Below are 26,988 nucleotides of genomic sequence, written 5' to 3' on the forward strand. Positions count from 1 at the left end.
GCAGTCCCCCGCCAACCACTAGTTTGTTCTCTATATTTGTGAGTCTGCTTCTTTTTTGTTATATTCACTGGTTTGTTGTATCTTTTAGATTCCACATATAAGTGATATCATACAGTATTTGTCTTTCTCTGTTTAAATTATTTCACTTAGCATAATGTTCTCTAAGTCCATCCATGTTGCTGCAAATGGCAAAATTTCATTCTTTTCTATGGCTGAGTAGTATTCCTTTGTGTGTGTGCACCACATCTGCTTATCCGTTCATCTGCTGATGGACACTTAGGTTGCTTCCATACCTTGGCAAGTGTAGATAATGGTGCTGTGAAATTGCAGTGCATGTATCTTTTCAAATTAGTGTTTCTCGTGGTTTTTTTTTTTTTTTTAAGATATACCCAGGAGTGGAATTGCCGGGTCATATGGTAGTTCTATTTTTAGGTTTTTGAGGAGCTTCCATACTGTAATAAAGACCATTTTAATTGTCACAACTGCCTCCCCTCCATTTCCTGTGCCCTTTCTCCCTTGTTCAGGTCCTCAATGCCATTCATGGGCTCTCCTTTCCCCTCCCAGGGGAGACCCCTTGGAAAAGCCCTGAGAGCAGCCATAGCTGGGGGTGAATGATAAGGTCTTCTATGTGTCTTCTAAGTTTTCTCTATGGGAGGACTGGAAGGCCTTGACTTTTATTAAAGAAAGAATATCGTCACCCAGCAGGAGGGCAGATGTTGGAGGTCTAGGCTTCTTCCTACTGCTTCCCAAGCGAGGAGCAGCATGTGGCATGCACGGCCCCCGGAAGGCAGGGCTTGGGGGCACCGTCCATCCTGGAGCACCACTCACATCTGACCTCCGGCATCACCCCTCGGACCCTGGCCAGTCAGGGACTCTGGCTCAGGATCCCTTCCTCCCTTCCTCTTTTTGTGAAGGACTGGGGGTTGGCGGGCGGTGATTGTGGGAAGTCGGAGGAATCAGATTGACACGCAGGACTGAGAGAGGCCGCTGCTCGGGACAGGAGGAGGAAGTTAGAGCAGAGGTGAGAGCAGGCCCTTAAGCTTTCACCTCCCCTCCCCTCCTGTCCTGCCTGACAGATGATGAACCGGGAGCCGGGCAAGGAGCTGTGATGCGCGGACAGATCCGGCTTTCCACTGGTTCATTAGGGAGAGAAATGATGGCGGCTGAGCTGCCAAGAGCAAACTCTTCTGGACTGTTGCTTTCTGACACCTTCCACAGCATTTCCAAGCTAATGGAGGGGTCAGGGGTATCTGATGCTGGGAGCATCAGGAAAACCAGGTGCCCGCAAGGTGAACAGTCAGGGTGTGTGCCCAGCGGGGTGGCGACGCCTCATGTCCTGATATGGTCCTCGTGATCATCCTGGGCTCAGGAAGGAACCATCTCAGGGTCTGTACCTCCAGACGCCTAAAGAGCACAGTGGCATGGCTGGGTGGGGTTACCGCCCTGGTGACTCAGCAGGAAGAGAGTTCCAGGCAGTGCTTACTCGCTTTTGCAGGGATCCCGCCTCAGGAAAATCCGAGGCCAGAGTATAGTGGTTGGGTCTGTTTGCTTTTTCCACACCCTTCAGCAGCAGCCCTGCCCACCTCCCCCATTCATCAATATAATGGTTGTGTTTTTCCATCTTAAGAAAAATGCAGCGCAAAAGCGTCTTTGAGCCAAGTCCCCTAGCCCCAGGGGTGATTTTCAAAATAGTGCCGGACACGAATCCTTTTATAGCAGGATGTCAGGGAGGTCCAGGCGAAGGAGGCGCAGGGCAGTGCCACTCACCGTCTTAAAGGGAAACACTATTTTGAGGAAGGTGGTATTCACGTTTTTTTCCTTTATTGTCAAAAACACATAATATTAAATGTACCATCTTAGCCATTTTTAAGGTACAGTCCAGTAGTGTTAAGTATCTTTACATTGTTGTGCAACACATCTCTGGAACATTTTCATCTTGTGAAACTGAAACTCTCTACCCACTAAACACGAATTCCCCCCTCCTGCCTCTCCCCAGCCCCTGGTAACACCTTTCTAGTTTCTACGTCTATGATTTGGATGCCTTTAGATCCTCCACAGGAGTGGGATCATACAGCATGTGTCCTCTTGTGACTGGCTCATTTCACTTGGCATCATGTCCTTGAGGTTCAAAGCACATTGATCTTTTAAGGACCCATATTTAGGCACGTGTGTTGGCTGCATGTCAGCCCTGCCCAGCCTCCACCTCAAACTTAAGCCCTGTTGTACAGGAGTCCTGGAAGTTACTCTTGCCCGAATATCAAAGAAATCCCATTCCTCCTTCCCAAATCCCCACTATGGTTCCTTCCCCAGTATGAGTTCCAGGAGACTCTGGGAATGTGCGAATCTCTCTGCTTTGGCCAATTTTTTGTTCAAGGCCTCATTTATTAAATGAGGCCACTGGTGTGGTAGTGTGTGTGTGTGTGTGTGTGTGTGTGTGCGCGCGCGCTTGTGTTTTCCTTTCTAGCTCATTCCCAACTATTTCCTTGCGTATATCACATACTATCTAAAGGGAACTTCTTGCTGTTTTTTTTTTCAGACACACCCGACATGTTCCCCATCTTCTTGCCTTTGCTCATGCAGTGTCCTCTACGTGGGGGATCATTTTCTCTTTTCTCATTGCGTCCATCTCCTATCCATATGCTAAGTCCTACTCAAACGGCACCTCCTCCCTCAAAGTCCCCAACTATTTCCTTGTCCAGAGATGATCTCTCTTTCCGCTGACACCACCCTAAAACACTTTCTTTTAAAACTTTAGTGTGGCACTTATATCATCATCATCATCACTTGGTAGTATTTATTGAGAATCTATTTGTGTCATGACAATATTCTGTGCCTTACAGTTTCATCTGCTTTTCTATCTTGTTGAATAGTTATTTATGCACGTCTTTGTTCTTTCTAGGTTATAATAATTAAGCAAATGGGATTTGGCATCAAACTTGGATCCTAGTTCTGTTTTTGGCTGTAGGACTTTGGGCAAATTAGTTTCTCTAACCTTCAGTTTTCTTGTTGGTAAAACCCAGATAATAGTAGTTCATATCAGATAGTTGTATGACATGAAATAATAATAATAGCTAGCATTTACTGAATGCTTATTATGCGCTCGGCTGTTCTCTAAGCACCTTTTCTGTATTATCTTACTTAATAATTTAAATCCTTTGTAACAACCCGATTTAGTAAGTTTACAGAAGAAGAATCTGAGATAAAGAAGGTTTAAGCCAGTAAGTGGAAGAGCCAGAATAAAAAGTTTGACTTTAGAATCCTTACTCTTTTCTTTATTACTTTTATTTTTTATTGAAGTAGAGTTGATTTACAACATTGTGTTAGTTTCAGATATATAGAAAAGTGATTCAAAGATATATAAATATATATGTGTTATATATATATATATATATATGCACATTCTTTTTCAGATTCTTTTCCATTATAGGCTATTATAAGATTAGAATCTGAACTCTTTTTTTTTCTCTCACTGCTGTGGCCTCTCCCGTTGCGGAGCAACAGGCTCCGGATGCGCAGACTCAGTGGCCATGGCTCACGGGCCCAGCCGCTCTGCGGCATGTGGGATCTTCCCAGACCGGGGAATGAACCTGTGTCCCCTGCATCGGCAGGCGGACTCTCAACCACTGCGCCACCAGGGAAGCCCGGAATCCTTACTCTTAATCCTTACCAACAGCTGCCCCCCTAGGGTGGATAATGTCCAGCACAGACGCGATAATATCTGTGTGATACTTAACCTGGCACTGGCGGGAGGCAGCTCTTATTCTTATCCTCATTCTCTTTACTGAGGGCTGGGGTCTCTCCCATGCATCTTTGTGTCCCCACAGCACTTCATAGTAGTAATAACTAGTATTTGTTAAGCATTTTCCATGAATTTGCACTTGCCAGAAATCGTGGGAAGTCTCTAGCCCTAGCACAATTAACGAATGAGTGATTGAATAAATGGATAAATGAAAATAGGAGGCAAAAACCCTTGAACAACAGGCAAAGCCTGTCTGGAAAGAGGGGTCATCCCTGCCGGGTTGTTAGCAAGTCAAGAAGACGTGGCAGCTGAGGAGAGGCCTCCCAGGGATCTGACTTATGCCCAATGTTCATCAGTGTTTTCATTAATGACTCAAAAGATGGAGTGCAGAGTATACTAATCAAATTGGAGAAGCCTGGGAGGCAGGATAGAAGCTGAGCACTTAGGAGGCAAGCACATGCTTGCAGACAGTACTTGACAAATTAGAGAAATAAAGAGAGTCAATAAACAGAGCTCCAGGAGCTGCAGGCTTCAAGTGGCTCCGAGGGAGCGGCTACCTCTGATGGATCTGCCCAGAGAAGCCTTTGGCCCACTTTTCTTTGGGCTTCACCTGGCTTGACTGCGTATTTGGGGACAAGTCTGAATGCAGTTCTCTTCATGGGGAATTTGGGCTTGGAGGCCTCATGGACAAAGTCCCCTCTCCAGAGACTGTCCCCATACTCCTTCCTGGGCTCTCCCCTCCTCACCCTAGCCATCTGCTTAGCTGGGTCTGATGGAGGGAAGGAAACGGTTCACCTGCTCCCCCCAAAGACCTGAGACTTGGTAAAAACATCAATGACCCCATGATGTCCCCTCCCTACCCACAATATGGTTTTGCTCTTTTCTACTTGCTACAGATTCTTATCATCTCATTTGAGGCTGCCCTGGAGGTTCTTGTGACCTCAGTTTTCCTTGGGACAATGTATTGGGTGTGAAAGGAGGGACAAGGAGAGTGTGACCTGGCAGAGAATGCCCTACAGCTACCCTGCCAGCCTCTGGGAGAAGACACAGCCCGAGTGGTTTGGCAGTTATGGAAATGCATGGGCTTTGAAGGTCCAGCTTCATCCTTCTGGGGCTATGTGGAATTTGGTAAGTTACTTAACTTCTCTGAGTCACGCCCCTTTGGTTACAAATAATTGAAAGCCACTTGGTTTGTCTTAATCAGAATGGAGTACCTAATTGAAAGAGTCTCAGAAAATCTGGGAGCCAGTGGAAGAGTCACCATGGACCATGGCGTGGCCTCTTTCTTCCTCCTCTTTCTTCCCTGGAGTTGCAAAGTTCTCTGTGCACCTGAATTTCAGCGCATCTGATTCTTTCTTCTTTCTGGCTTAGCCTTCATGGTACACATGACCACAGGCTGATGTTCCAGTCCCCCCGTCATGAAGGGCCTTACGGTAATGTCTCTATATCCACATCTACATTTCTGGGAAAAAAAACTGAACTTGCTGCTCTGGGGTCAAGTTTCCACCGTGGCCTGAGGAGTGTGGGGCATGCTTGGTACCAGCATGCCAGCAATGACCCACCTTTGTGGGTAGATAGCAGGTCCTCAAAGAAGAGAAAGAAGTGGAAAATCATTCAGTTGGGTGTTCAGTGCAGTCTTTAAGCTTTGGTTTTCTCATATGAGAATGGGAATGATATTACCTACCTCATGAGGATGAAATGAAATACTGTTCGAAAAGTGCTTATCATTGTGGCTGACATAGTAAGTGCTGCCCCTTGAACAACTGCTCTTATTCAAGTTGAGGTTCACTGGACTTGGCAGGAGGATCTCTGAGGCTGGATGGGCCTGGGTAGGAAAGGAGGGTCAGGCTGAAGGGATGGGATTTGGGAATATGGGGAACATGTCTTTTTTTTTTTTTTAAATAGATTTATTTATTTATTTTTGGCTGCATTGGGTCTTCGTTGCTACGTGCAGCCTTTCTCTAGTTGCGGTGAGCAGGGGCTACTCTTCGTTGCCGTGCACAGGCTTCTCATTGCGGTGGCTTCTCTTGTTGCGGAGCACGGGCTCTAGGCACGTGGGCTTCAGTAGCTGTGGCTCGCGGGCTCTAGAGTGCAGGCTCAGTAGTTGTGGTGCACAGGCTTAGTTGCTCCGCAGTGTGTGGGATCTTCCCGGAGCAGGGTTCAAACACGTGTCCCCCGCATTGGCAGGCGGATTCTTAACCACTGCGCCACCAGGGAAGTCCCTGGGGAGCGTGTCTTTATTCATCGCCTACAGGGGGAGACAGAGTTGTAAACAGTTGGGGATGGGGATGCTCAAATGTCGCTATTTCAGGGGGCCTGACTCCTCATTCCCAGCTGAGGCGCAGGTCAGTGCTACCATGTCATGGGCACCCAAACCACACTTTCCTTCATTCAGCCACAGAATGTTTGGGCAGTGACCTGGAAAAGAACTAGTTTATTCTAGGAACAGACAGGTTGAATTTTTTTAAGTCATCTCTAGGTATTCAGTGAAGTTGATCATCTAGTTATCGGTCTCCATTTTTCTGTCCCCCATTAGACACAAGTTCTTCAAGGGCAGAGATCATGTGTCAGGCTCATTTTTGCATCCTTGATGATAAGCATACAATAGTGGGGGTAATCCACTGGCCTTTCAACAATTAACTGATGTTAACTGAATACCCACTGTGTGCTGGATATCATTCTGGTTGCTGGAGTTACAGCAGTGAACCCTCATGGTGTTTGTATTCTAGTGGGAGAGGAAGACAACAAATAAGATAAATAAGTAAAGTATGTAATGTGTCACTGGCAGGTGTGAAGGAGAAGAAATAAAACGGGAAAGAGATGTATGAAATGCCAGCCGGCTGGGATGAGTGTTAACATTTTAAAGGGGACTAGTCAGGGAGAGCCTCACTAAGAAGGTGTCTTTTGATTAAAGACCTTGAAAGAAGTGATAGAGCTAGTCATGTTATTGGGGTGAGGGGGTGGGTAGAGAATTCCGGACAGGGGAAACAGCCAGTGTAAAGGCCCTGAGGTGGGCACCAAGAAGGAGTCCCAGGGAGACCAGTGTTGCTGGAGAAGATGGAGAGCAGTAGGTGATGCAGTCAGAGACTACAGATCCAGATCCTGTTGGATCCTGTCGTTCATAGTAAGTGGTTCGTAGTTCAGCTTTCACTCTGAGTGAGAGGGAAGCCGTGGAAGGGTTTGCACAGAGGAGTTACATGACTGGAATCAAGTTTTACAGAATCACTTTGTAATAGACTGGGGGAGTCAAGCACAGGAGTACTGGGTCCAACCGGTGTTGTTAAGGGGGCTAGAGATCATGTCTCAGACCAGAGTGGTACTAGTAGGAGTGGAAAGAGGTTGTCAGATTCTAGATATATTTTGAAAGTAGAAGTGATGGGATTTGCTCAGCTTAACTACTGCTGTGTTTTGCTAGCAGTGACGTAAATTCCAATTCCAGGCCCTCAAGTATAACTTGGCACATGGTCCTTCCTGCCAGCCAATCCTTCCCATGCACATCTCTGTCAAATATGCTCAGGGGTCACCCCCTTTCCATGGCAACCCAAGGTATAGAGAACTGCTAAGATCTCTAAGGTCACAGCCATGGCTCCTGTGCTTGGGAAACTCTGAAGTCAAGACTCCCACAGGAGGCATGAAGAATTTTTATTAAGGTGGCAGCTCTCTTTCAGTTCAGGGACCTGACGGTGAAGCCCAAAAGTCATTTCTTCCTTCCCTTCTTAGTTTTAAGGTACACATTGAGGGGTTCCAGGAGGGAGTTCCCAACCCAGGAAACAAGTTGCCAATCTAGAAGTACATGGAAGGTCCAGGGCCACTAAGAAGTATGGAGCTCGGGCTCCAAAAGAAATGGATTTGAGTCCCAGCCCTGTCACCATGGGCCTGCGTCTGTTTATAAAGGGTTCAATTAGATGAGCTTCTTTTAAGCTCTAAAGGCCTGTGAAGTTTATGCAATAAAAGCATTTTGTTAACTGAGATATTTACTTCTCTGGCCATGACTCCTTCAGAGTCCTCATTCTTTTACGATTTGCCTCCTACAAATCAGGATAGCTAGGTGAATTACAGTCTTCCAAAATGGCCTGACGGCAGAGAGGATGCCTTCAAGCTACATCACCAGGCTAAGGCTTGGAGAGCTCATCGTCCTCCTGTCAGTGGGCCTCGCTTGGCAGGCTGAGTGGAAGATACTCATCTTTGAGGCAAGAAGAAATAAGTCAGGAGAAAGGAGGGACGAGAGAAGGTGATGCCAGCAGGGTTTAGTTTTCTTGTTGCAGGTGTCTTTATTCTCGTTTCGAAAGCAAATGAAATGTTTCTGTCAGCCCCAGGGCTATAGGCATGACAAGGCATGAAGATGTGAAGAAGTGGCCCATCATTTCTTGGGCGTCACCAGGTCACCCTTCTCTAACTGGTTCTGTTTGGGGTCATCAGCCTGGTAGGAGAGGCTGTAGAGAAAGAATTTGAGCCCTCCTAACTTTGGACAGGGGGGAATCTTTCTTTTGTGGCAACACAGAGCCTGCCAGCTGTCTTGGAGCCAGCCTGGGAGCTATTCCTTCAAGCCAATGATGGGAAAGCCCAAATTCTCCCTCTGATCTTTCTGAACTGGTCACCATCACCCTTAAGACTATGTTTCCTAAATGACGCTTGAACGAGTGACACTGGTTTGCCGGTGACTGTTTATGGGGTTATCAGAGGAGGAGTCACATGCCATATAGTTGGTTTTTCCCGACTGAGACTCAGTGACCAAAGTGGTCAGAATTAGAAGTTTTTGCTTTGACGGGGAAAAGCTGTAATGCTTAGGCAACAGTGACACGGATGAGAGCTTCCCTGGTGACTCAGTGGTTATGAATCCGCCTGTCAATGCAGGAGACACGGGTTCGAGCCCTGGTCCAGGAAGATCCCACACACCGCGGAGCAACTAAGCCCGTGCGCCACAACTACTGAGCCCATGCGCCACAACTACTGAAGCCCACACACCTAGAGCCTGAGCTCCGCAACAAGAGAAGCCACTGCCATGAGAAGCCCACGCACTGCAATGAAGTGTAGCCCCCGTTCTCTGCAACTAGAGAAAGCCCGCGTGCAGCAACAAAGACCCAGTGCAGCCAAAAATAATAAAATAAAAAAACCCAAAAAACAGTGACGTGGGTGAAATTCAACACGAGAGCAGTAGAGGCTGAGGGAAGGCTGCATTTCCATTAGGGCAAATTTAGGGCCTAGGTCTTCCCTTGCCTTTAGCTTTGGGCAGAAGTAGGTGATGCAGAAGTGGTTCTAACTATTCAACTTCTTTTTCTTGCCCTTGATATTTATTGTGAACTCTTTTCCCTGGCTATTAAAGGTCGGTGGATTACCCACACTATTGTATGGCTATCATCAAGGATGCAAAAGAAAGCATGACGCATGGTCTCTGCCCTTGAAGAACTTGTGTCTAATGGGGGACAGAAACATGAAGACTTATGGTTAGATGATCACCTTCACTGAATAGCCAGAGATAACTTTAAAAAAATTTAACCTGGCTGTTCCTAGAATAAGCTAGTTCTTTTCCAGGTCGCTGCCCAAACGTTCTGTGGATGAGAACCTTTCTTTTGTTTTTCTAGCAAGATGTTCTACTGGTTAACATCTCTTATGCCACACTTGACAATATAAAAGCTCAGAATTTTCCTTCTAAATGTCTGTGCTAACACATTCGTCTTGCTCTTTGTTCTTATAAGTAGACCCTTACCAGCCAAGTGTCCCTGGTTCTCAACCCAAGAGACAATGGGGAGATGTTTCAGCAGATGATAAGAAGTTGACGGTTTGTCTGGACCCTTGTTCCTTGGCCTGTACATATGATCCCAGTGCGTCCCCAGGTCCCCACTCCTCACACTTCTATCTTCCATTCTAGTCTAGTCTAATACACTTCTATTCATTGGTACACAGGCATCAACTAATGGTAGAGCCCTCCTGCTGCCTGAAATTTACCCTAAAGCTGCTTTCGCTGCTGTCTTCTTGCTTGCTGCTCTCTTAGAGGAGTGGTCACAGGTCCTCATGACGGACAAGCCAAGGAGCTGGAGAGCGAGGGCCAGAAAAACGAAAGAATGGGTGGAGCTGCCAGTTCATGCATTGGGTTGATAGGTAGCCTCCCTGGCAAAATTCTAGGTTCTGGTTCCTATTCCTGACGAGGCTCCAAAGGTCAGAGGCCAGACTCCTAATGATTATTGTCACTCTTCTAGAAGGAGAAACTGTGGAGGCCCGAATAACCAAATGAGCTAGTGGGAAGGTAAAGGAGGCAATTCCAACCTGTCCCATCATAACAAGTACCTTTGGTTGAATGTCAGAGATTTCCTCTTGTTTAAGTGGTACCTGGTGGAATTATTATTTTTACTTTCAGAATACTAAATTAAAGGAAAAATCAACCTATGTGGCCAAGAGAAGGGGGAAAACCCTATCTATTAAGCATATTCTGTCCAACTCTCTTAGAGTTGGATAAAGGCTCAGGAGGGGAGGCCAGATTTTTTGCAGGGAGATCCCTCTCTGGTCCCAGTGGACCTAAACGTATCCATTTCTTCTTCAGTGTTTTGTCAACAAACATTTAGTGAGTAACTACGATATGCAAGCTTAGGTCCTCCTGCCTGGAATGCCCTTTCCTTGCCCACTTCCCTTTCCAGCCTGGGTCTAATCAACAGTCATGTATCCTTCTGACCTAAGCGCCCCAGAACTTTTCTCCCTTGATGAAGTGATAAGGCTTAAAATGCAAACTGCCTCAAAAAACTCATGCATGTGGAGACACTGAGAAATCTTTTCAGATCTTTCTCTAAAAGCCACCTTTGATGTAGAAGGAAAGGAGAGTAGAGAACAAAGGAAAGAAGAGGCTCCTGAAGTGAGAGGGACGAGCGGACTGAAAGGTGGTCCCATGGGCACCAGCAGGGAGGGTCAGGAAGAGGAGGCTGGGGGTCTCAGACATCAATCTGGCCAACTTCTCTAGTGTTGAAGAGGCTCAAATATTAACCCAGACTTTGATCCCGGACATTCAGGACCTAATGTAACTTTGTTCCAGGCTAACGAGAGATGAAAGCAGCCAGAGTGGGTTAGGACCAGATACAATTTGGCTGAGAAGAGGCAGTAAGAGTCTTTGACATCCCAGGGAGAATGGATTGCTCACGCTCCCAGGACAACTTCCCACATTACAGTGGCCAAGAATGTGGGCTTTGGAGTCAGATGGTCTGGGATCACATCTCGGTATTTCCACTTATTAATTCCACGACCTTGGGCAGTTTATTTAACCCTTCTGGTTCTCAAGTTTCTTGTCAGTAAAATGGTTGTTCTAATAATAACTGTCTCATAAAATGATGTTTACAAACCTGATAGGACCGTAAAACACTGTTCTGGCGCATAGAAGTCAACTGACGTTTCCTATTATAGAAGCAAATTATCTCACAGGGAGGAAAACAGGGAAATAAAGTAAATTGGGGAGTATGGATTATAGGGTTTGGATTAGGGTGACTGTGCAAAGAAGAACTTAGAGGTAAGCAAAAGGGGTTGGAAGTAGAGGTGGCTTGTGGGGTTCAGATCCTGATTCCCAAGATGTTTGGAGTGCTGGAATACCCAAAAGTCTCAGTGAGACTTAAGCATACAGTAGTTTATTTATAAACAACATGTAGCTAGATAAAGATATGGTCAGAGGAGTATCTGGATGCAGGGTTAGGAATAGCTGACTCTGCAGGCTGGCTGTCTCTGCTCAGGAGTCAGGCTACTCTCTTCTCTCTCTACTCAGAGCATGGCCCAAACACCAGCTGCAGAGCATCTCCCACGTCTTGTTAGAAAGGCAGAATCTTGGGCCTCCCTCCAGACCTACTGAATCCTAATCTGCATCTTTTTTTATTGAGGTATAGTTGACTTACCATTTTACATTAATTTCAGCTATACAACATAGTGATTCAATATTTTTATAGATAATACTTCATTTAAAGTTATTATAAAATAATGGCTATATTTCCCTGTCCTGTACAGTGTATCCTTCTTGCTTATTTATTTTATACACAGCAGTTTGTGTCTCTTAATCCCATACCCCTGTCTTGCCCCTCCCCTGACCTTTTCCCCACTGGTAATCACTATTTTGTCTTTTTATATCTGTGAGTCTGTTTCTGTTTTGTTATATACATTCATTTGTTTTATTTTTTAGATTCCACATATAAGTGATAATGTAGAGTATTTGTCTGAATTATTTCACTAAGCATAATACTCTTTAGGCCCATCCGTGTCCTTGCAAATGGCAGAATTTCATTCTCTTTGTGGCTGAGTAATATTCCGTGGTGTATATATACCACACCTTCTTTATCCATTCATCTGTCGATGGACACTTAGGTTGCTTCCATATCTTGGCTATTGTAGATAATGCTGCTATGAACATATGCATGTATCTTTTCAAATTAGTGTTTTCGTTTTCTTCGGATGTATACCCAGGAGTAGGATTGCTGGATCATACGGTACTTCTATTTTTAATTTTTTGAGGAACCTCCATACTGTTTTCCACAGCAGCTGCACCAATTTACAATCCCACCAACAGTGTACTAGAGTTCTCTTTTCTCTACATCCTCACCAACATTTGTTATTTGTAGACTTCTTGATAATGGCCATTTTGACAAGTGTGAGTTGATCTCTCATTGTGGTTTTGCTTTGCATTTCTCTGATGATTAGCGATGCTGAGCATCTTTTCATATGCCTGTTGCCTACCTGGATGTCTTCTTTGAAAAAACGTCTATTCAGGTCTTCTGCCCATTTTAAAAATTGTGTTCTTTGTTGTTTTCCTTTTCCAATATTGAGTTGTATGAGCGGTTTATAAATTTTGGATATTAACCCCTTATCACTCATATCATTTGCAGATATTTTCTCCCATTCAGTAGTTTATCTGCATTTTAACTAGATCTCCAAGGTGATTCTTGGGCACATCAAAGTTTGAGAAGCACTGCTGTTCACCCATCTAGGTCCCAGGTTCTCCATAGGGAATGTGTGAACTGCTACGATTTTTAAACTCTAAGCCAGGATATAATGCCATCAGGTATGCTAAGAACTGGAATACATTCTATATTGAAATTAACTTTATACTTTAGTGAGCTCATCTTTGAATAAAGTCTTTGCATATAGACCAGTAGCAAGAGGGAGCCACATCACCAGTACGCCTTTGCCACATCAAACATTCTTGGCCTCGGCATATATTCAGAGTTTAACACCAGCAATATTCAGTATGAGGTTTTTTTTTTTAAGTCACCAGACATAATTCCTCTATTAGTGGATTCACTAGACATTCCCTAATGCATACCTTCTATTAATAGTCTTATTCAAAATTCCCCTATTGCCACCTGCCAGGGGATGTAGGAAATCAATTTAAGCAACCTCCAGCAGTCCTAAAGAGAGACTTTGAAGTCTCTGTACAGTGAATCCCAGAAAGACTGAAGACCAGGCTAGCAACGCTCTTGCTGTGCATGAGTGCTCTGTGCCTCAGTTTCTTAACTGCAAAGTGAGCAACATGATTGACAAAGAGTTTTAGCTTCTCTCAGCTCCCTTTCCTCTTCTGTTTTACCGTTCCTTTTTCTGGATCTCAGAACACGCTTCGGCTAAGACCTTGGGTTCTTTTAACTAGAAACTGGTGCAAACCTGGGCAGGTGTAAGATTAGACCCAGTCTAGGAAAGTGGGACTTAGTGGCTTAAAAGGTAGCTGTGGTTACAAGGAGCAGAAGGAGAATGGAGGAAGTGAAAGAATTTAATTCTTCTACAAGTTCAATGACGGCTCTGATGGTACCTAAGAGGCCTAAGTAACCTCATGCTCAAAGGTTTCACAGTTCAGTCCACTGGGGATGAGGTGTCAGTACCTTGCTTATGCTGAATTATGTCCCACCGACCAGACTGCACCTGGCCCACAGCAGTGAAAGCCTGGAATCCTAACCTCTAGGCCAGTAGGGAACTCCCCTGGCATACCTTTTTAATCTCCTCATTTCCTCATCATAGAAGTTTCCATCAAATGTCAATCTACCATGAACTTATAACCATACCTGATGGTCAGACACTCCATCCCTACTGTCTTTACGTCTATCTCTCCATCTTCTCTAAATCTCTGGGGAAAAAAAAAAAAGCGTTTTCTCAACTTTGACCAATATGTATATTGATGCGTGCAAATAAACGAAATAAATACACGGACCAGAAAGGACCAATTCTGTTTGGTGTCAGCTAGGATCTCCTACCACATATTTATAGACTATTAGAACTGCCAGAGACCTCAATACTTCAGCAATTCCCAAATATGACTCTGTGACCCTCTATCAGAATTTTAGCTTCTAAAAAAATGCAGTTTCCAGGACCCCACATCTGTATTTTCTAAATGCTGGCTGGGTGCTCCTGACACCCAGACAGGATTCTGACTCACCTTCACCCATTTATAGTTGAGGACAAGGTAGATGAGGCCTGCCACACGTTCAAGGTACCAAAGCCAATGATGGCAGATGGAGGGTCAGGTTTCCTTTGTTATAGGTCATGCACTTATCTACATTTCTGAGTTCACATGTGTGTCAAAGAAACAGAAGCCCCTATGATGCTGAATCAAAAGTAATCAAAAAGTGAAAGTTTAAAGAACATCTTGATAAGGTGGGCTTTACTTTACCAGAATTATCCCCTGACTGAAAGATGAAAAGAACCAACAAGTCCCAAACATCCTTTCCCGCAGCTCCACCTTCCAGCCTGCACTCAGCAGGTACCCAAAGCCTCACTGATTTGAAGCTGGGGAGAGACTAAGAGCGCTCCATGGTTTTAACAATTTCAGTAGATTCTAAATCCAAGAAAATAATTTTTCTTATAAGCTGCCAGACTCCATTTGGGACTTATCAATACAAATAAAACCAAACGTAAAACCAGACCAAACAATAACCTTAGCTCAGGACTTCCGAGATGATCTTGGAAACTTTCGTGGCCCTCTAACTATGGGTGAGTGATGGGTCCTCCGTTCTCCATATGCCCCGCCCCAAGCTCTTTTCCTCCCTCCAGCTCAGCACTCATTTCTATGCATGTGAGTCTCAGCCCTTCCTCTGCAGCCCTGCGCTCTCCCCAGCAGGATGCCATGTCAGCACTGCCCTCTTTCCATGAATCCAGGCAGAACTCAGTCTTCTCCATCAACATGGAGCCTCTCCCCATGCCCCCTATTTGGCAGCACCTCCACAATGCTTCTCATCTCCTACGTTTTCAAATTAGTGGAGATTTCTAGTCAGGTACTGCTGGACTCCATCTTTGTTCTTGTGTCCTGTTGGGCGAAGGACAAGAAAGAATTATTATCAAATCTGTAGGTGGCACCAAGTGGGAGAAATGAGCAGATATGGGTGATGGGATCAAGATGAAAATGCTCACAACAAGCTGTAAGGGAAGACTGAAATCAATATGATTAAATGCAATAGGAATAAAATTGTGCATTGAGATAAAGATACAATGTGACGATACTGTATTATTCCATTTACATGAACTTTAAAAGCAATTTTTATTTTTGCAAGACCAATCTACGGGGCTAGAAATGGGAATAGTGGTTACTTCTAGGGTTTCCGGGAGGAGATTAACTGGAAAGGGGCATGAGAGAACTTTCTAGGGTGACAGCAATGTTCTATATCATGATTGTTGTGTTGGTTGCAGGGGAGTATTCATTATTAGGACTTATCAGTTTGCATACTTGGTAAGACGTGAGATATGTGCACTTTATAAGTTCCAGTCCAATATAAGATGGTGGATTTCAACAAGTAGAAGTACCTAAAAATGGAATGGGCTCTATTTGATATGAAACTCCCTGGAAGCATTCACGCAGAGACTAGAGAACCAACTGTTGGGGATGTCATAAGCTTCCAGGGTGGAGAGCTATGGTTTCCTGAGTATCTATTGTATGCCAGGCACTCTGCTAAAACCTAGAGACGTTAGGAATGATAATATTCCTCTGCTCGTTCATTGCAGCATTATTTACAATAGCCAAGATATGCAAACAACCTAAGTGTCCATCAATGGATGAACGGATGACAAAGATGCGGACAAGGATGAATGGATAAGGAATATACTACATTATATTATATATTTATATATAATATGCATATATAATGTATATAATTATATATTCTGTTAAAAAATATTCCTCTGCTCCTTCTTCTTCCTCCTTCTCATCTTATTACTATTATTATTATCATTAAATAATTAGCTAATGCTAAAGAATGCTTACTTTGTACCAGACGCCATCCAAAGCAGTTTACCCCCATTATTGCATTTAATCTTCACAGGAAATCTTTGAGAATGGTACTGTTATTATCCTTAGTTTCAGAAATGAGACACACAGCAAATAAGTGTTAAAGTCTGAAGTTGAACTCTGATTGGCTCACATTACAAAAGGTGTGTGAGCCAGAGTGGGGTCAGAAGTAGAGGCCCAGGGAGCAGATGACTGCGCTCTCTTCTCCCCTGCTGCCCTCTCTCCTACAATGTTGCAATCCTTGCCCCTCTGCCTTGGTTCAGTGGCAGCAGCTACGGAAGGGTCTGGAGTTGGGGGACATGGAAACTCCATGAAAGAGCAAGATTAAAATAACCAGGAAGGCCCCTGATGACATAGGACGGTCCTTGAAGCTCTAGAATTTTGCTGTCCAATACAGTAACCACTAGCCACGCATGACTATTGAGCAATTAACATGTGACTAGTTCAAATGGAGATGTGCTGTCAGTGTAAATTACACACTGGATTATGAAAAAAGAATGTAAATTCATCATTAATAATTTCTATATTGATTGTATGCTGTAATGGTAATATTTTAGATATCTTAGGCTAAATAAAATACATTACTTAAACAGTTTTATTGGGATAAAATTCATGCATTTAAAATGTACTTGAGGGAATTCCCTGGGGGTCCAGTTGTTCAGACTTGGCGCTTTCACTGCTGAGGGTCCAGGTTGATTCCCAGGTGGGGGAACTAATACTCCAGGTGGGGGAACGGGCAGTGCAGCAAAAAAAAAAATGTACTTGACAATGGCTTTCAGTATATTCACAGGGTTGTGCATCCACCACCATGATCAATCTTAGAACATTTTCATCACGTTTCAGCAAGAAACCCTGCACCACTGAGGCATCACCCCCCAATCCTCCCACCACCACGCCCAAACCTCCAGCTCTGGGCAGCCACTAATCTCCTCTCTGCCTCTAGTATTTGCCTATTCTGGAAATTTCATAAAAATTGAATCGTACGTATGTGGTATTTAGTGACTAGCTGCTTTCACTTAATGTTTTCAAGGTTCACCCATGTTGTACAATGTATCACTACTTAATTTCATTCCATTGTACAGATATGTCACATATTATTTATCCATTCATCAGTTGATGAACATCCGGATTTTCCCCACTTTTTAGCTTTTATGAATAATACTGCTACGAATATTAGTGTGTAAGTTTTTGTGTGGACATATGTATTCAGTTCTCTTAGGTATATACCTAGGAGCGGAACTGCTGGGTTATACAGTAACTTTATGTTTAACCATTTGAGGAACTGCCAAAATGTTTTCCACGGCAGCTGTACCACATTATATTACTACAAGCAGTGTATAAGGATTCCAATTCCCTGCATCGGGACACTTGTTATCTGTCTTTTGATGATAGTCATCCTAGTGGGTATGAAGGGGTGTCTCACTGTACTTTTGATTTGCATTTCTCTAGTAGCTAATGATGTGTTGAGCATTTGTTAATGTGTTTAGTGGCCATTTGTATACCTTCTTTGGAGAAATGTCTATTCAGATGCTTTTGCCCATTGTCTTTTTATTATAGGGTTTAATAGTTCTTTATATATTCTAGATACAATTATCTTATCACATAGATGATTGCAAAAATTTCTCCCATTCTGTGTAGTGTCATTTTGCTTTCCTGATGGTGTCCTCTGAAGCACAGAAGTTTTTAATTTTAATAGATAAAAGGTCCAGTTCATCTATTTTTACTTTTGTTGCTGGTGCTTTTGGTGTCATACCCAGGAAATCATCACCTAATCCAAGATCATAAAGATTTACGCCAAAGTTCTTTTCTTAAGAGTTCTATAGTTTTAGCTCTTAGATTTAGATTTTCAATCCATTTTGAGTAAATATTTTGTATATGATGTGAAGTAGCAGTCCAACTTCATTCTTTGGCATATGGTTATCCAGGTGTCCCAGCACTGTTTGTTGAAAAGACTCTTCTTCCCCCATTGAATTGTCTTAGCACCCTTGTCGAACATGAATTTACCACAAGTGAGAGGGTTTATTTCTGGACTATTATTTCTATTCCATTGATCTATATGCCAGTATCACACTGTCTTAATTACTGTAGCTTTGTAGTCAATTTTGAAATCAAGAAGTGTGGGTCATCCAACTTTGCTCTTCCTTTTAAAGATTATTTTGGATATCCTGGGTCTCTTGAATTTCCATATGAAGTCTAGGATCAGTTTGTCAATTTCTGCAAAGAAATCAGTTGGGATATTAATAGAGTTTGTGTTGAATCCATAGATCAACTTGGAAAGTATTACTTTTTTTTTTTTTTTTTTTTGGCCATGCCACGAGGCATGCATGATCTTCCCCAACCAGTGTTCGAACCCCTGCCCCCTGCAGTAGAAGGGTGGAGTCTTAACCACTGGACCATCAGGTAAGTCCCGGAAAATATTACTGTCTTAACAATCTTAAGACTTTCAATTCATGAATATGGAAAGTCTTTCCATTTATTCAGGTCTTCTTTAATTTTATTCCACAATGTTTTGTAGTCTTCAGAGTATCAGTTTTGCGCTTTTGCTAAATTTATTCCTGATGATTTAATTTTTTGATTGTTTTCTTCATCTTATTTTTGTTTAGAAAATATTACTAAAAGTAATTTTCTCTGTTTATTTTTACTTTTTTAAGGTTGGCTACTAGAAAATTTAAAATTATACAGGTAGCTCACATTATATTTCTTATGGACAGTGCTGTTCTAGAATAAAGAGGCTGAGATTAGAGGAAAAAAGGAACATAAAACAATGGAATATATCAAAAGTATGCATGCCGTGATGGCTCTGGAGCTACATTTGTGAAACCTAGTGTAGAATTTTCACCTATTATGGAAATCACAAGTGTTGAAGAGCTTCTGATTGCACTCAGAGATAACAGGTGTACTTGTCCCTACTCTGCACAGAGGGGATTTAATCAGATAAGAGTCTGCAGAGTTTTCTGTGACTTCTCAGCCCTTGGGCCTATAAGGGTAGTAAAGTGACATTGCCATTGCCTGAGCTCAGGCATGAGGAAACAGGGAAAGGGTGAGAAAAGACAGCTCATGCTGACGGCCTCAAATCCTTTCATATGGTATCCAGGAAAGGGAGTAACAGAGCTTTGCCGTTGACCCTGGTCTGAAGCTGACCCCTCTTACCACTTCTGCTCCTCTCATTGGCACTCCCTCGGGAAAATCTTCCTTGATCCTTCAGGATTGCTATAGATGCCCCTTCTTGCTGTGCCCTTGGTGTTTTCTGTAATATTTATTACACAGATTTGAAGTTGCCTGTTTACTTTTCCTTCTTCCCTATAGACTGTGAGTTTCTCAAGCAGAGACAATACCTTGTTAACCACCTACAGTGAAGTGATGGGAGTGATAAATATTGAGTGAGGGAATGATTGCGTGAGTATTATGTTCCTTCTTTCTTTAGAAGAGAGTAATGTCACAGCATCACATTAAAAAAAGAAAGATGCTTTGTAAGTGTATTTTGGTTCACTGGGTAGAAGTTAAATTTGTTGTTAGAAAACTGATGTGAAAACTAATGTGAGTTCTAGTTCTGGCTTTGTTACTTACTAGCTGTGTGACCTTGAAGAAGTCACTTATCTTCTCTGGACTTGATCCCTCATCTGTAAGTTGAGAGGTTGATTCAGTTTTAAATCCTTTCCAGCCCTAATATTCTGTGAGATGCTGAAGACAGGGCAAATCTGGCTTTCAATTGTTGGCTTACTTCCAGACAAGCAATTCAACAGAACAGCTGAGATTCCCAACATTTTGCAGGGGCCTCTGCCTTCTCCCCCTTCTCCATGTCTTAGCAAATATGAATAGCCAAGGGCCTCACTGAGGGTGGTTTTTTTACAGAATCCAATTTCAGTCCATTTAGAGGGGTACTTTTCATGCTGACTTGGTAATTTGAACTCTGTCATGCCTGATGGACTGAATGCATTTTCCCTGCCTGCGTTACCCGCTCTGGGCTGGTGGGAAGAGAAAGTGCAGGCATTGGGAGTGGGAAGCAGGGGCACTTTAATCTAAGCAGCTGCAGATCAGCTGTTTTGGCCTTGCAGCCAGTTTTGTGTTTCCTGCTCTGAGGCACAGGATGTGGATACCATGGCATTGGAAGGAGAGTGGGCGATGGCTATCCTTTTCCCTGACAATTGCCTTCTTCTTGCAGCGCAGAAGCCGCTAGCCTGTGGGAGCAACTGCAGCAAGAAAACTGTGTTGATTTTTGGGTGTGACTAGGAAACACCTGGTTCTGCAAACCATCAGAATTATTCCAACCGATTGTTGTGGAGTCTGATATATGCTTGCAGAAGGCATGTGATGGAGTATGGGGCTTCCTCTGCTCCCCTAACCCCCAAGTATCTATACTTGTTCTATTTGATCAGAGAGTAACCCAGGGACCTGCTGGAAGTTCACTTTCTTCTAGAGTGCAGTGTAGGGAAACACAGAAGATAAACATACAGGTATTAGTAGCCACACTATAAATGAGGAAACTGAGGCTGAGCAGGGTGGGAGGAAGAAATGAATGTTTATTCCATGCTTACTCTGTGCCAAGTACTGAGCTAGGAGACAGGTACTTCTTAATCCTCCCAACAGCCTTTTAAGAAATGTGACATTATGCCATGTATAGGTGAGGAAAATGAGGATCAGAAAAGTCAAGCAACTGCCCCAAGGTCACACAGCTAGTAGACATCAAAGCTGGTATTCAAACAAAACTCCATCTATCCACGCCGAAAGATCACAGGATTTGAAATAGTGGAGCTGGGTGTTCTGACTGCCTGCTGGGCTACCTCAGCAGTGGCTCCTTAACCTGGCTGGTCAGCGGAAACTTTTCAGGACGTTAAAAAACTATAGTAGCTTGAGCATCATCCCCATGATTCAATGCATCTAAGGCACAGCCTGAGATTATGTATTTTTAAAAAGCTGCTTCAAGTGATTCTGATGTTTTGGAAAAAGCACAGCACTGGAGCACATAGCTTCTCTTCTTTTTTTTTTTTTTTAGGTGGTTTTTTTTTAGAACGTGGTCACTGATTCTTTGACACACCTCTAACTGAGAGATGGGGTCTATATCCCCTCTCTTTGAATCTGGTTGGGCTTGTGACTATATGACAGAAGTGAATTTTTTTTTTTTTTTTTTTTTTAGATGTTGGGGGTAGGAGTTTAGTAATTTATTTATTTATTTTTGCTGTGTTGTGTCTTCGTTTCTGTGCAAGGGCTTTCTCTAGTTGCGGCAAGCGGGGGCCACTCTTCATCGCGGTGCGCGGGCCTCTCACTATCGCGGCCTCTCTCGTTGCGGAGCACAGGCTCCAGATGCGCAGTCTCAGTAGTTGTGGCTCACGGGCCCAGTTGCTCCGCGGCATGTGGGATCCTCCCAGACCAGGGCTCGAACCCGCGTCCCCTGCATTAGCAGGCAAACTCTCAACCGCTGCGCCACCAGGGAAGCCCCATAGCTTCTCTTCTAACCCAAGTCTCCTAGGATTTCTTCAGTCCTCAGAAGCCAAGATCCAGTGAGCCCTGCACTTACTTCAAGTAACATTTGCCACCGGATCCATCATTCATCCCAGGTTCAATGCTCAACGTTTATTGGCCACTTAGTATGTGCCAGGCATTGTACTAGGCATTCTAGCTGCAAAGATGAATAAACCACAGTGTCCGCCCTGAGGAACATCCGGATAGTGGACCAGACGAATAGGAATAGGAAGTTCTGATTCCTATTTGTAGCAGATGCCAGGCAGAGGTAGACTCATGTTGTTTGGAATGCAGACTAAGGAATCAAGGAAGGCTTTCAAGCAGTGATGACTTGAACAAGTCCTATAGGCGTTAGCATGGCAAAGAGTGGACTGGAGGGGTGAGGCATAGCCAACTGGGCAGAGGGAACAGCATGGAAAGGCCCAGAGACCCCAGAACAATGGGTTCGGGGAATCACAAGAAGCTAGGCAACAGTAGAATGTAGGGAACCTTGGGAAGAGGACCAGGAGGTGTCAGTGGGAGAAATCACATGAAAGACCTTGTGTGTTATGCTGAGTCTGGCCTTTATTCTAAAAGTGATGAGCAGCCACTAAAGATTTCTAAGCTGTGGCATGACATAATCAGACGGTGTTTTAGAAGGGCCACTCTGCTAGAAATGAAAAGGTGAACCGTAGGCAGAAGAAGCTGGCAACAGAGGAACAAAAGAATTGCAGAATTAAGAATTTATGTATGTCAAAAAGCACCATAAACAAAATTTGAAAACAAAGCACTTGGAAAGCATACTTGGCAGTGTTTCTTGCCCAAAATCATACTCTTAATAAAATTACATATTGATAATAAACATACCAATATCAAATAAATAGAAAAATCACAAAGAAGGAGGTACAAATGGTCAATAAGCATATGAAGATGCTCTTCACTAATAAAGAATTGTGAGTTCATATAACATTGATATACTATTATTTTCCTCTCAAATTGGTAAAGATTTGGTAAGTGATAATACCCACCTGTAGTGAGGGTGCAGGGAACAGGGCACTCTCAAGCCTGCAAGTAGAAGAGTGCTTTGGTACAAACTCTCCAGAGGGCAGTTGGTAAAATATATCAAAATTCTTAAAGATAGCCAAACGACATCCTTCTCAGATTTTATCCTCAGGAAATAGTCCTAGATATGTGCAAAATTTAGCTACAAGAATGTCTGTTGCAATATTATTTACAATAAAGATTGGGAACGCATGAGATAATCACTATTGTAAGATCGGTTACCAAATGAGGGTCCACCCACATAAGGAGGACGCTGTTGAAACAGTTTGCGAGACCAGCAAAAAATGGTACGTTCGTGTTATAGTGGGTGAAGTAGCACAAGGTGCAGAAAGTGTGTCCCATGTGCTACCATTTGTGACAAAATAGATACATACACTTGAAAATGCGTAACTGTCTCTGAAAGGATATACAAGTAGCTGGAGAGAAACTAGAGGCTGGCAGACAGGGCAGGAAAGAGAGTTACTTCCGACTCCAGATCTTTTTGTAATTCTTGAATTTTGTACCTGTGTATGCATTACATATTCTACAATATAAATACACATTTTGAAAAGTGAGTTATTAAAGAGTATGTACAGTATGATCCAATCTTTGTTTAAAAAAATGCATGTGCATGTGTACATTTATACCAAAAACAACCAAAAGATACATCCATAAGGATAACAATATCTGTCTCCGGTAGCAGGATTATGGGGCGGAATTTATCTTTTTTTTCCCCTAATATTTCTACAATACACATGTGAGGCTTTCATAATAATTACAATAAAAGTATAATATTTTTTCCCCAAAGAGTCTATCACAAAAGTCCAAGCGGGAGATGGCAAAGCAGGTCAGATCCAGGATGAGCGCTCCAAGTATAGCTCAGCAGTGATATCTGCAAACAAAACGTATAATTAAATACCAGTCCCTGTTTGGGGGAGGGACGAGGAGAAGGAAGCTGATGGTTTGTTAAGGGGAACAGAGCTGATGTTGCCTACCGGCTCTCTGAAGTCTCTGGACAAACGCACAGGAAGTTCAGTCCCACCATCTCAAACAAGTCCCAGGCAGCTTTTTTCTTTGGGATCATTTAACTTTGGGTCACAGTGAATGGAGTTCCCAGCACGCGTACCTACGTTACCAGACAAGCAGAAGACCTGGTCGCTTGTTCTATGAGGTCCCATGAGGTTGTCCTCACCTAGTTCTGGTTTTCAACCGTTTTCTTTGGAAGGATGGCAGCAATCTTATCATCCCCATCTGTCCAGCTCTGCCCCAACTCACTCGGTGAGGCAAGACCCCTCTCCTGTTCCACGCTGCGAATAGTTACTCTGAGTCCTTCTTCATGGCACGAAGACCAAAGGAAGACCCTGCCCATTTGAACTGGTTCTGCACACCACCTCTGACCTCATCTTCATCCTTCAGATCCTAACAAGCAGTCTGCCAACTCGCAAACGTTCTGGGCTGGAGCCTCAGGAAGAGGGGAGTTCTGCACGTTTGCCTGTACTATGCGTGCTGCGGGGTGGATTTGAGTTAGGGTCATGTGAAATCATTTTGGGGGAAGAGGGCAGAGAGGAGGACATGGTAGGGGTGGGGGAGGATGTGACAGCAGTATCAGCGTTTTTCCCTTTTTCCCTTCTCCAGAGGGTGAGCTATAGGCAACCAACTGGGGGCCCCTGGATATTTCTAGCACCTTCTTGCAGCCCCAGTTGGAAGCCTTTGAGGAGCTATGTGAATATAAACTGTGCTGCCGGCTTCTGGGCCCCTCAGAAGTGATTGGATCCTGCAGTGTTGGAGCCTCTGATTAAACAAATAAGCCAGAATTAACTTTGTGTTTCCTTTCAATCTCTACCTGGAACTGTGACTCTTCCCCAAAGCTGGGGATGGGGTGAGGAATGCTGGGTGGATTGTTTGGATACGTGCTGGCCCGTCAGCAAGGAGAATAAACAATACACAGAAATAACTGCTGGGTCTCAGCTGCCTTTTCCGCCACTAGGGAGTCAAGTGTTAGGGACAATTTTTCACCTTGGGCTAAATATGAAAGGCAGTCCACGTACCATCATTGACGTAGTCAAGGTTTGTCACACATACTGTCCTGCTTTTGAATGGTTGTAACTACCCAATATTATACTTTTTAGGGCAGCAACTAACTACAGAGTAGTTAACAGCTGAAGCTCTGGAGTCAGACAGACTCGGTTCAAATCCTAGCTATGCCACTTAAGGCCATGCAACATTGGGCTAGTTTTCTCTTTTTCAGTTTTCTTATCCATCAGATGGGAATAGTAGGGTAATTGCACAAAAGAAATGAGATTATACATGTAAAGATCTGAGGACAGTGCATTTAATAAATGCTCACTATTAATATTATTGCATCTGTATATATTTTAATTTGTACAATATTATCTCACGGATCACACAAAAAATACATGAAAGTGCTTCGAAAATTTTAAAGCATCATATAAATTAAAGGTATCATTGGTAATAATCTCCTATGACTATTTCTCAACTCTTCCAACTCCTTGAAGACTGGGACTACATCCTACGTCCCAGGGCAAACTGTACAATGACAGGCAAACAAGAAGCCCTCAGTAAGCGTCTCTGATTTGACTGAAGCAACATGGCATCGCAAAAAGGGCATCGGCATCGGGAGACTAGGCTGGGATAAAATTAGTTTAAGGCAGGAGAGCCAGTCTGCAGTCATCATTTAGTCATTCAACAAATATTTGTTGAACACATTCTATGTGCTAGATATTGAGTCCAGGTAATTTCATCAAAAGAGAGGCTACAGGTTCCCACACAGCCAAATCCCTGGGCAGTCTCCACAATGCCAGCCTACTCTAAAAGCACAAAGGCGCAGCCAGCATTGTACACCCCTGCGCAAATGGCTCATTGTTTTGGGGGAAGTCCCATCCTACCTGGCTGCAAGCAGCTCTGATCGAGGGTTGCGGGAGGGAGTAAAAGTGAGGGAGTGGGCCGCTTTCAACAGAAATGACAGGAACTGCTGCCTGTTAATTTATTTTTATTTACACTTAATTCGTCCGCAGTTCAGTCTCCCAGTCTATACAATGCTCTTTCCCCTAGATATCATCTCTCCCTCTCCCCGTCCCTATGTGGTCAGCCCCTGGCCCACTCTACCCTGCCCTTCTGCTGTCACAGCTGCCTGCTGGCTGGGAGTCTGGGAGAATGGTATGTGTGGTCACCAGAGGGCACTGAGAGTGGGCTTCGATGGCATGTGAATCCTGGCAGAGTCTCAGATCCCCAAGTGGGAGAGGAGAAAGCACACACCAAGACAACGAGCGAGGGAGGGAGGCAGGGCCTGAGGTTTTGGGGGTGGGGAGCGGGTCTGTGTGCAGGAATCCAGTGCACAGACTCTCAGACTCTGTTGGCTTAACCAACGCTTCTGGTGTCTGTCTCATCCCTGGATTTGTCACAGTTGCCTTGAGATGCTGCAGTCTGTCAGGCAGCTGTGGAGGGGTCCAGCCCGTGGGCTCCGTGCCCGACCCCTTTGGGATGGTGCACCTGCCAGGCTCTGCCTCTGCCGGAAGCACTGGCCCAAGTCAAAGCTGCAATGGCATTCCCAACCTGTGACAGTCCTCTCCGGCTGTTCCCGCTGAAGTTAGGTCCCTCTCAGCGGCTGCCCTACCGGAAAGAGGATGTCCCTTGTCAGGGCAACCCACCAGATTCCAAATCTGCACGTCTCCTTCTTTTCACACTGGGAGTAGACAAAGAGTTGAGGGGCAATAGAAGGAGGAAGTGGGGAGAAAGGAACAGAACTCTGGGAAGAGCTCTCCACCAGCAGGTGCCTGGATGTCCCGGGTTAGGCTCGGCTCTAGAAAGGTGTTCCAGTTACATGGCTTCCTTCTCTCTCTGGGAGCATCTGCTGAGCTTCATCTCCGTCAGCTGGATATATCGAATCACGTTGGTGTCTGTGAGGAGAGAAACACACCTTAGGGAACAGCTGGTGAGGGGAACTCTTGGGTCTGTGGAGAATCAGACCAAAGCTGTATCTGCAGACCATGGACAAGCCAGACGCACCCAGCCAAGGTCCAGTGTGGCTGAAGGGCAACCAGGATGTGGTTCCTCTCTCTGACTGCTCCGCGTCTCCACGTGGACAGGTCCCTGTGACCCAGAGGACAGATGGCAAGGAGAGGAGAGACAGGGGAATTTCTCCCCTTATGTCTATGGAGCAGCAAACCCCAGTGGTCCTGAGTCAGCACAGTTAGTTGGAGTTTAACCTCAGGCAACTTAGAAGTTTCTCTGAGCCTCCTGTCTCGTCTGCAAGAAACAACCTCCGTTTTTGAGTGCCTACTTTATGCCATGTTTTTAACCTTCATCGTCTCACTGAACCCTCATTATAATCCTGTAAGGTATGTTTCATCATCCTCACTGTGACCAAAGTTAAAACTGGGCCCCGGAGAGATTAAGTCAGATGCCCAAGGAGACACACATAGTTGCTGCATCTGAATCCAAAGGCTGCCTCTCCCAGGGATCATAATATCTTCCTCATAAAATTGCTATGAGGACCAAAGTAGATATGTCTAAAAGGGCTTAA

General features: G+C 44.2%; 1 protein-coding gene across 2 annotated transcripts in view; it reads right to left on the reverse strand.

Annotated features, from left to right (window-relative positions):
• Positions 1 to 14,873: 14,873 nt before the first annotated feature.
• Positions 14,874 to 26,988, reverse strand: part of TTC9 (tetratricopeptide repeat domain 9) — a 42,304-nt gene continuing 30,189 nt past the window's right edge. The window contains exon 3 of one of the 2 annotated variants that reach the window (XM_079914748.1): positions 14,874 to 14,990. In XM_079914748.1, coding sequence (XP_079770874.1) covers positions 14,938 to 14,990 — 53 coding nt within the window. In that variant the 3' untranslated portion in view covers positions 14,874 to 14,937. Of the gene's footprint in view, positions 14,991 to 24,165; positions 26,363 to 26,988 lie in introns of those variants that run through there. The other variant, XM_079914747.1, reaches the window with a different exon arrangement.

The sequence above is a fragment of the Stenella coeruleoalba genome, assembly GCF_951394435.1.
Source record: "Stenella coeruleoalba genome assembly, chromosome: 2".
Taxonomy (NCBI): Eukaryota; Metazoa; Chordata; class Mammalia; order Artiodactyla; family Delphinidae; genus Stenella; species Stenella coeruleoalba.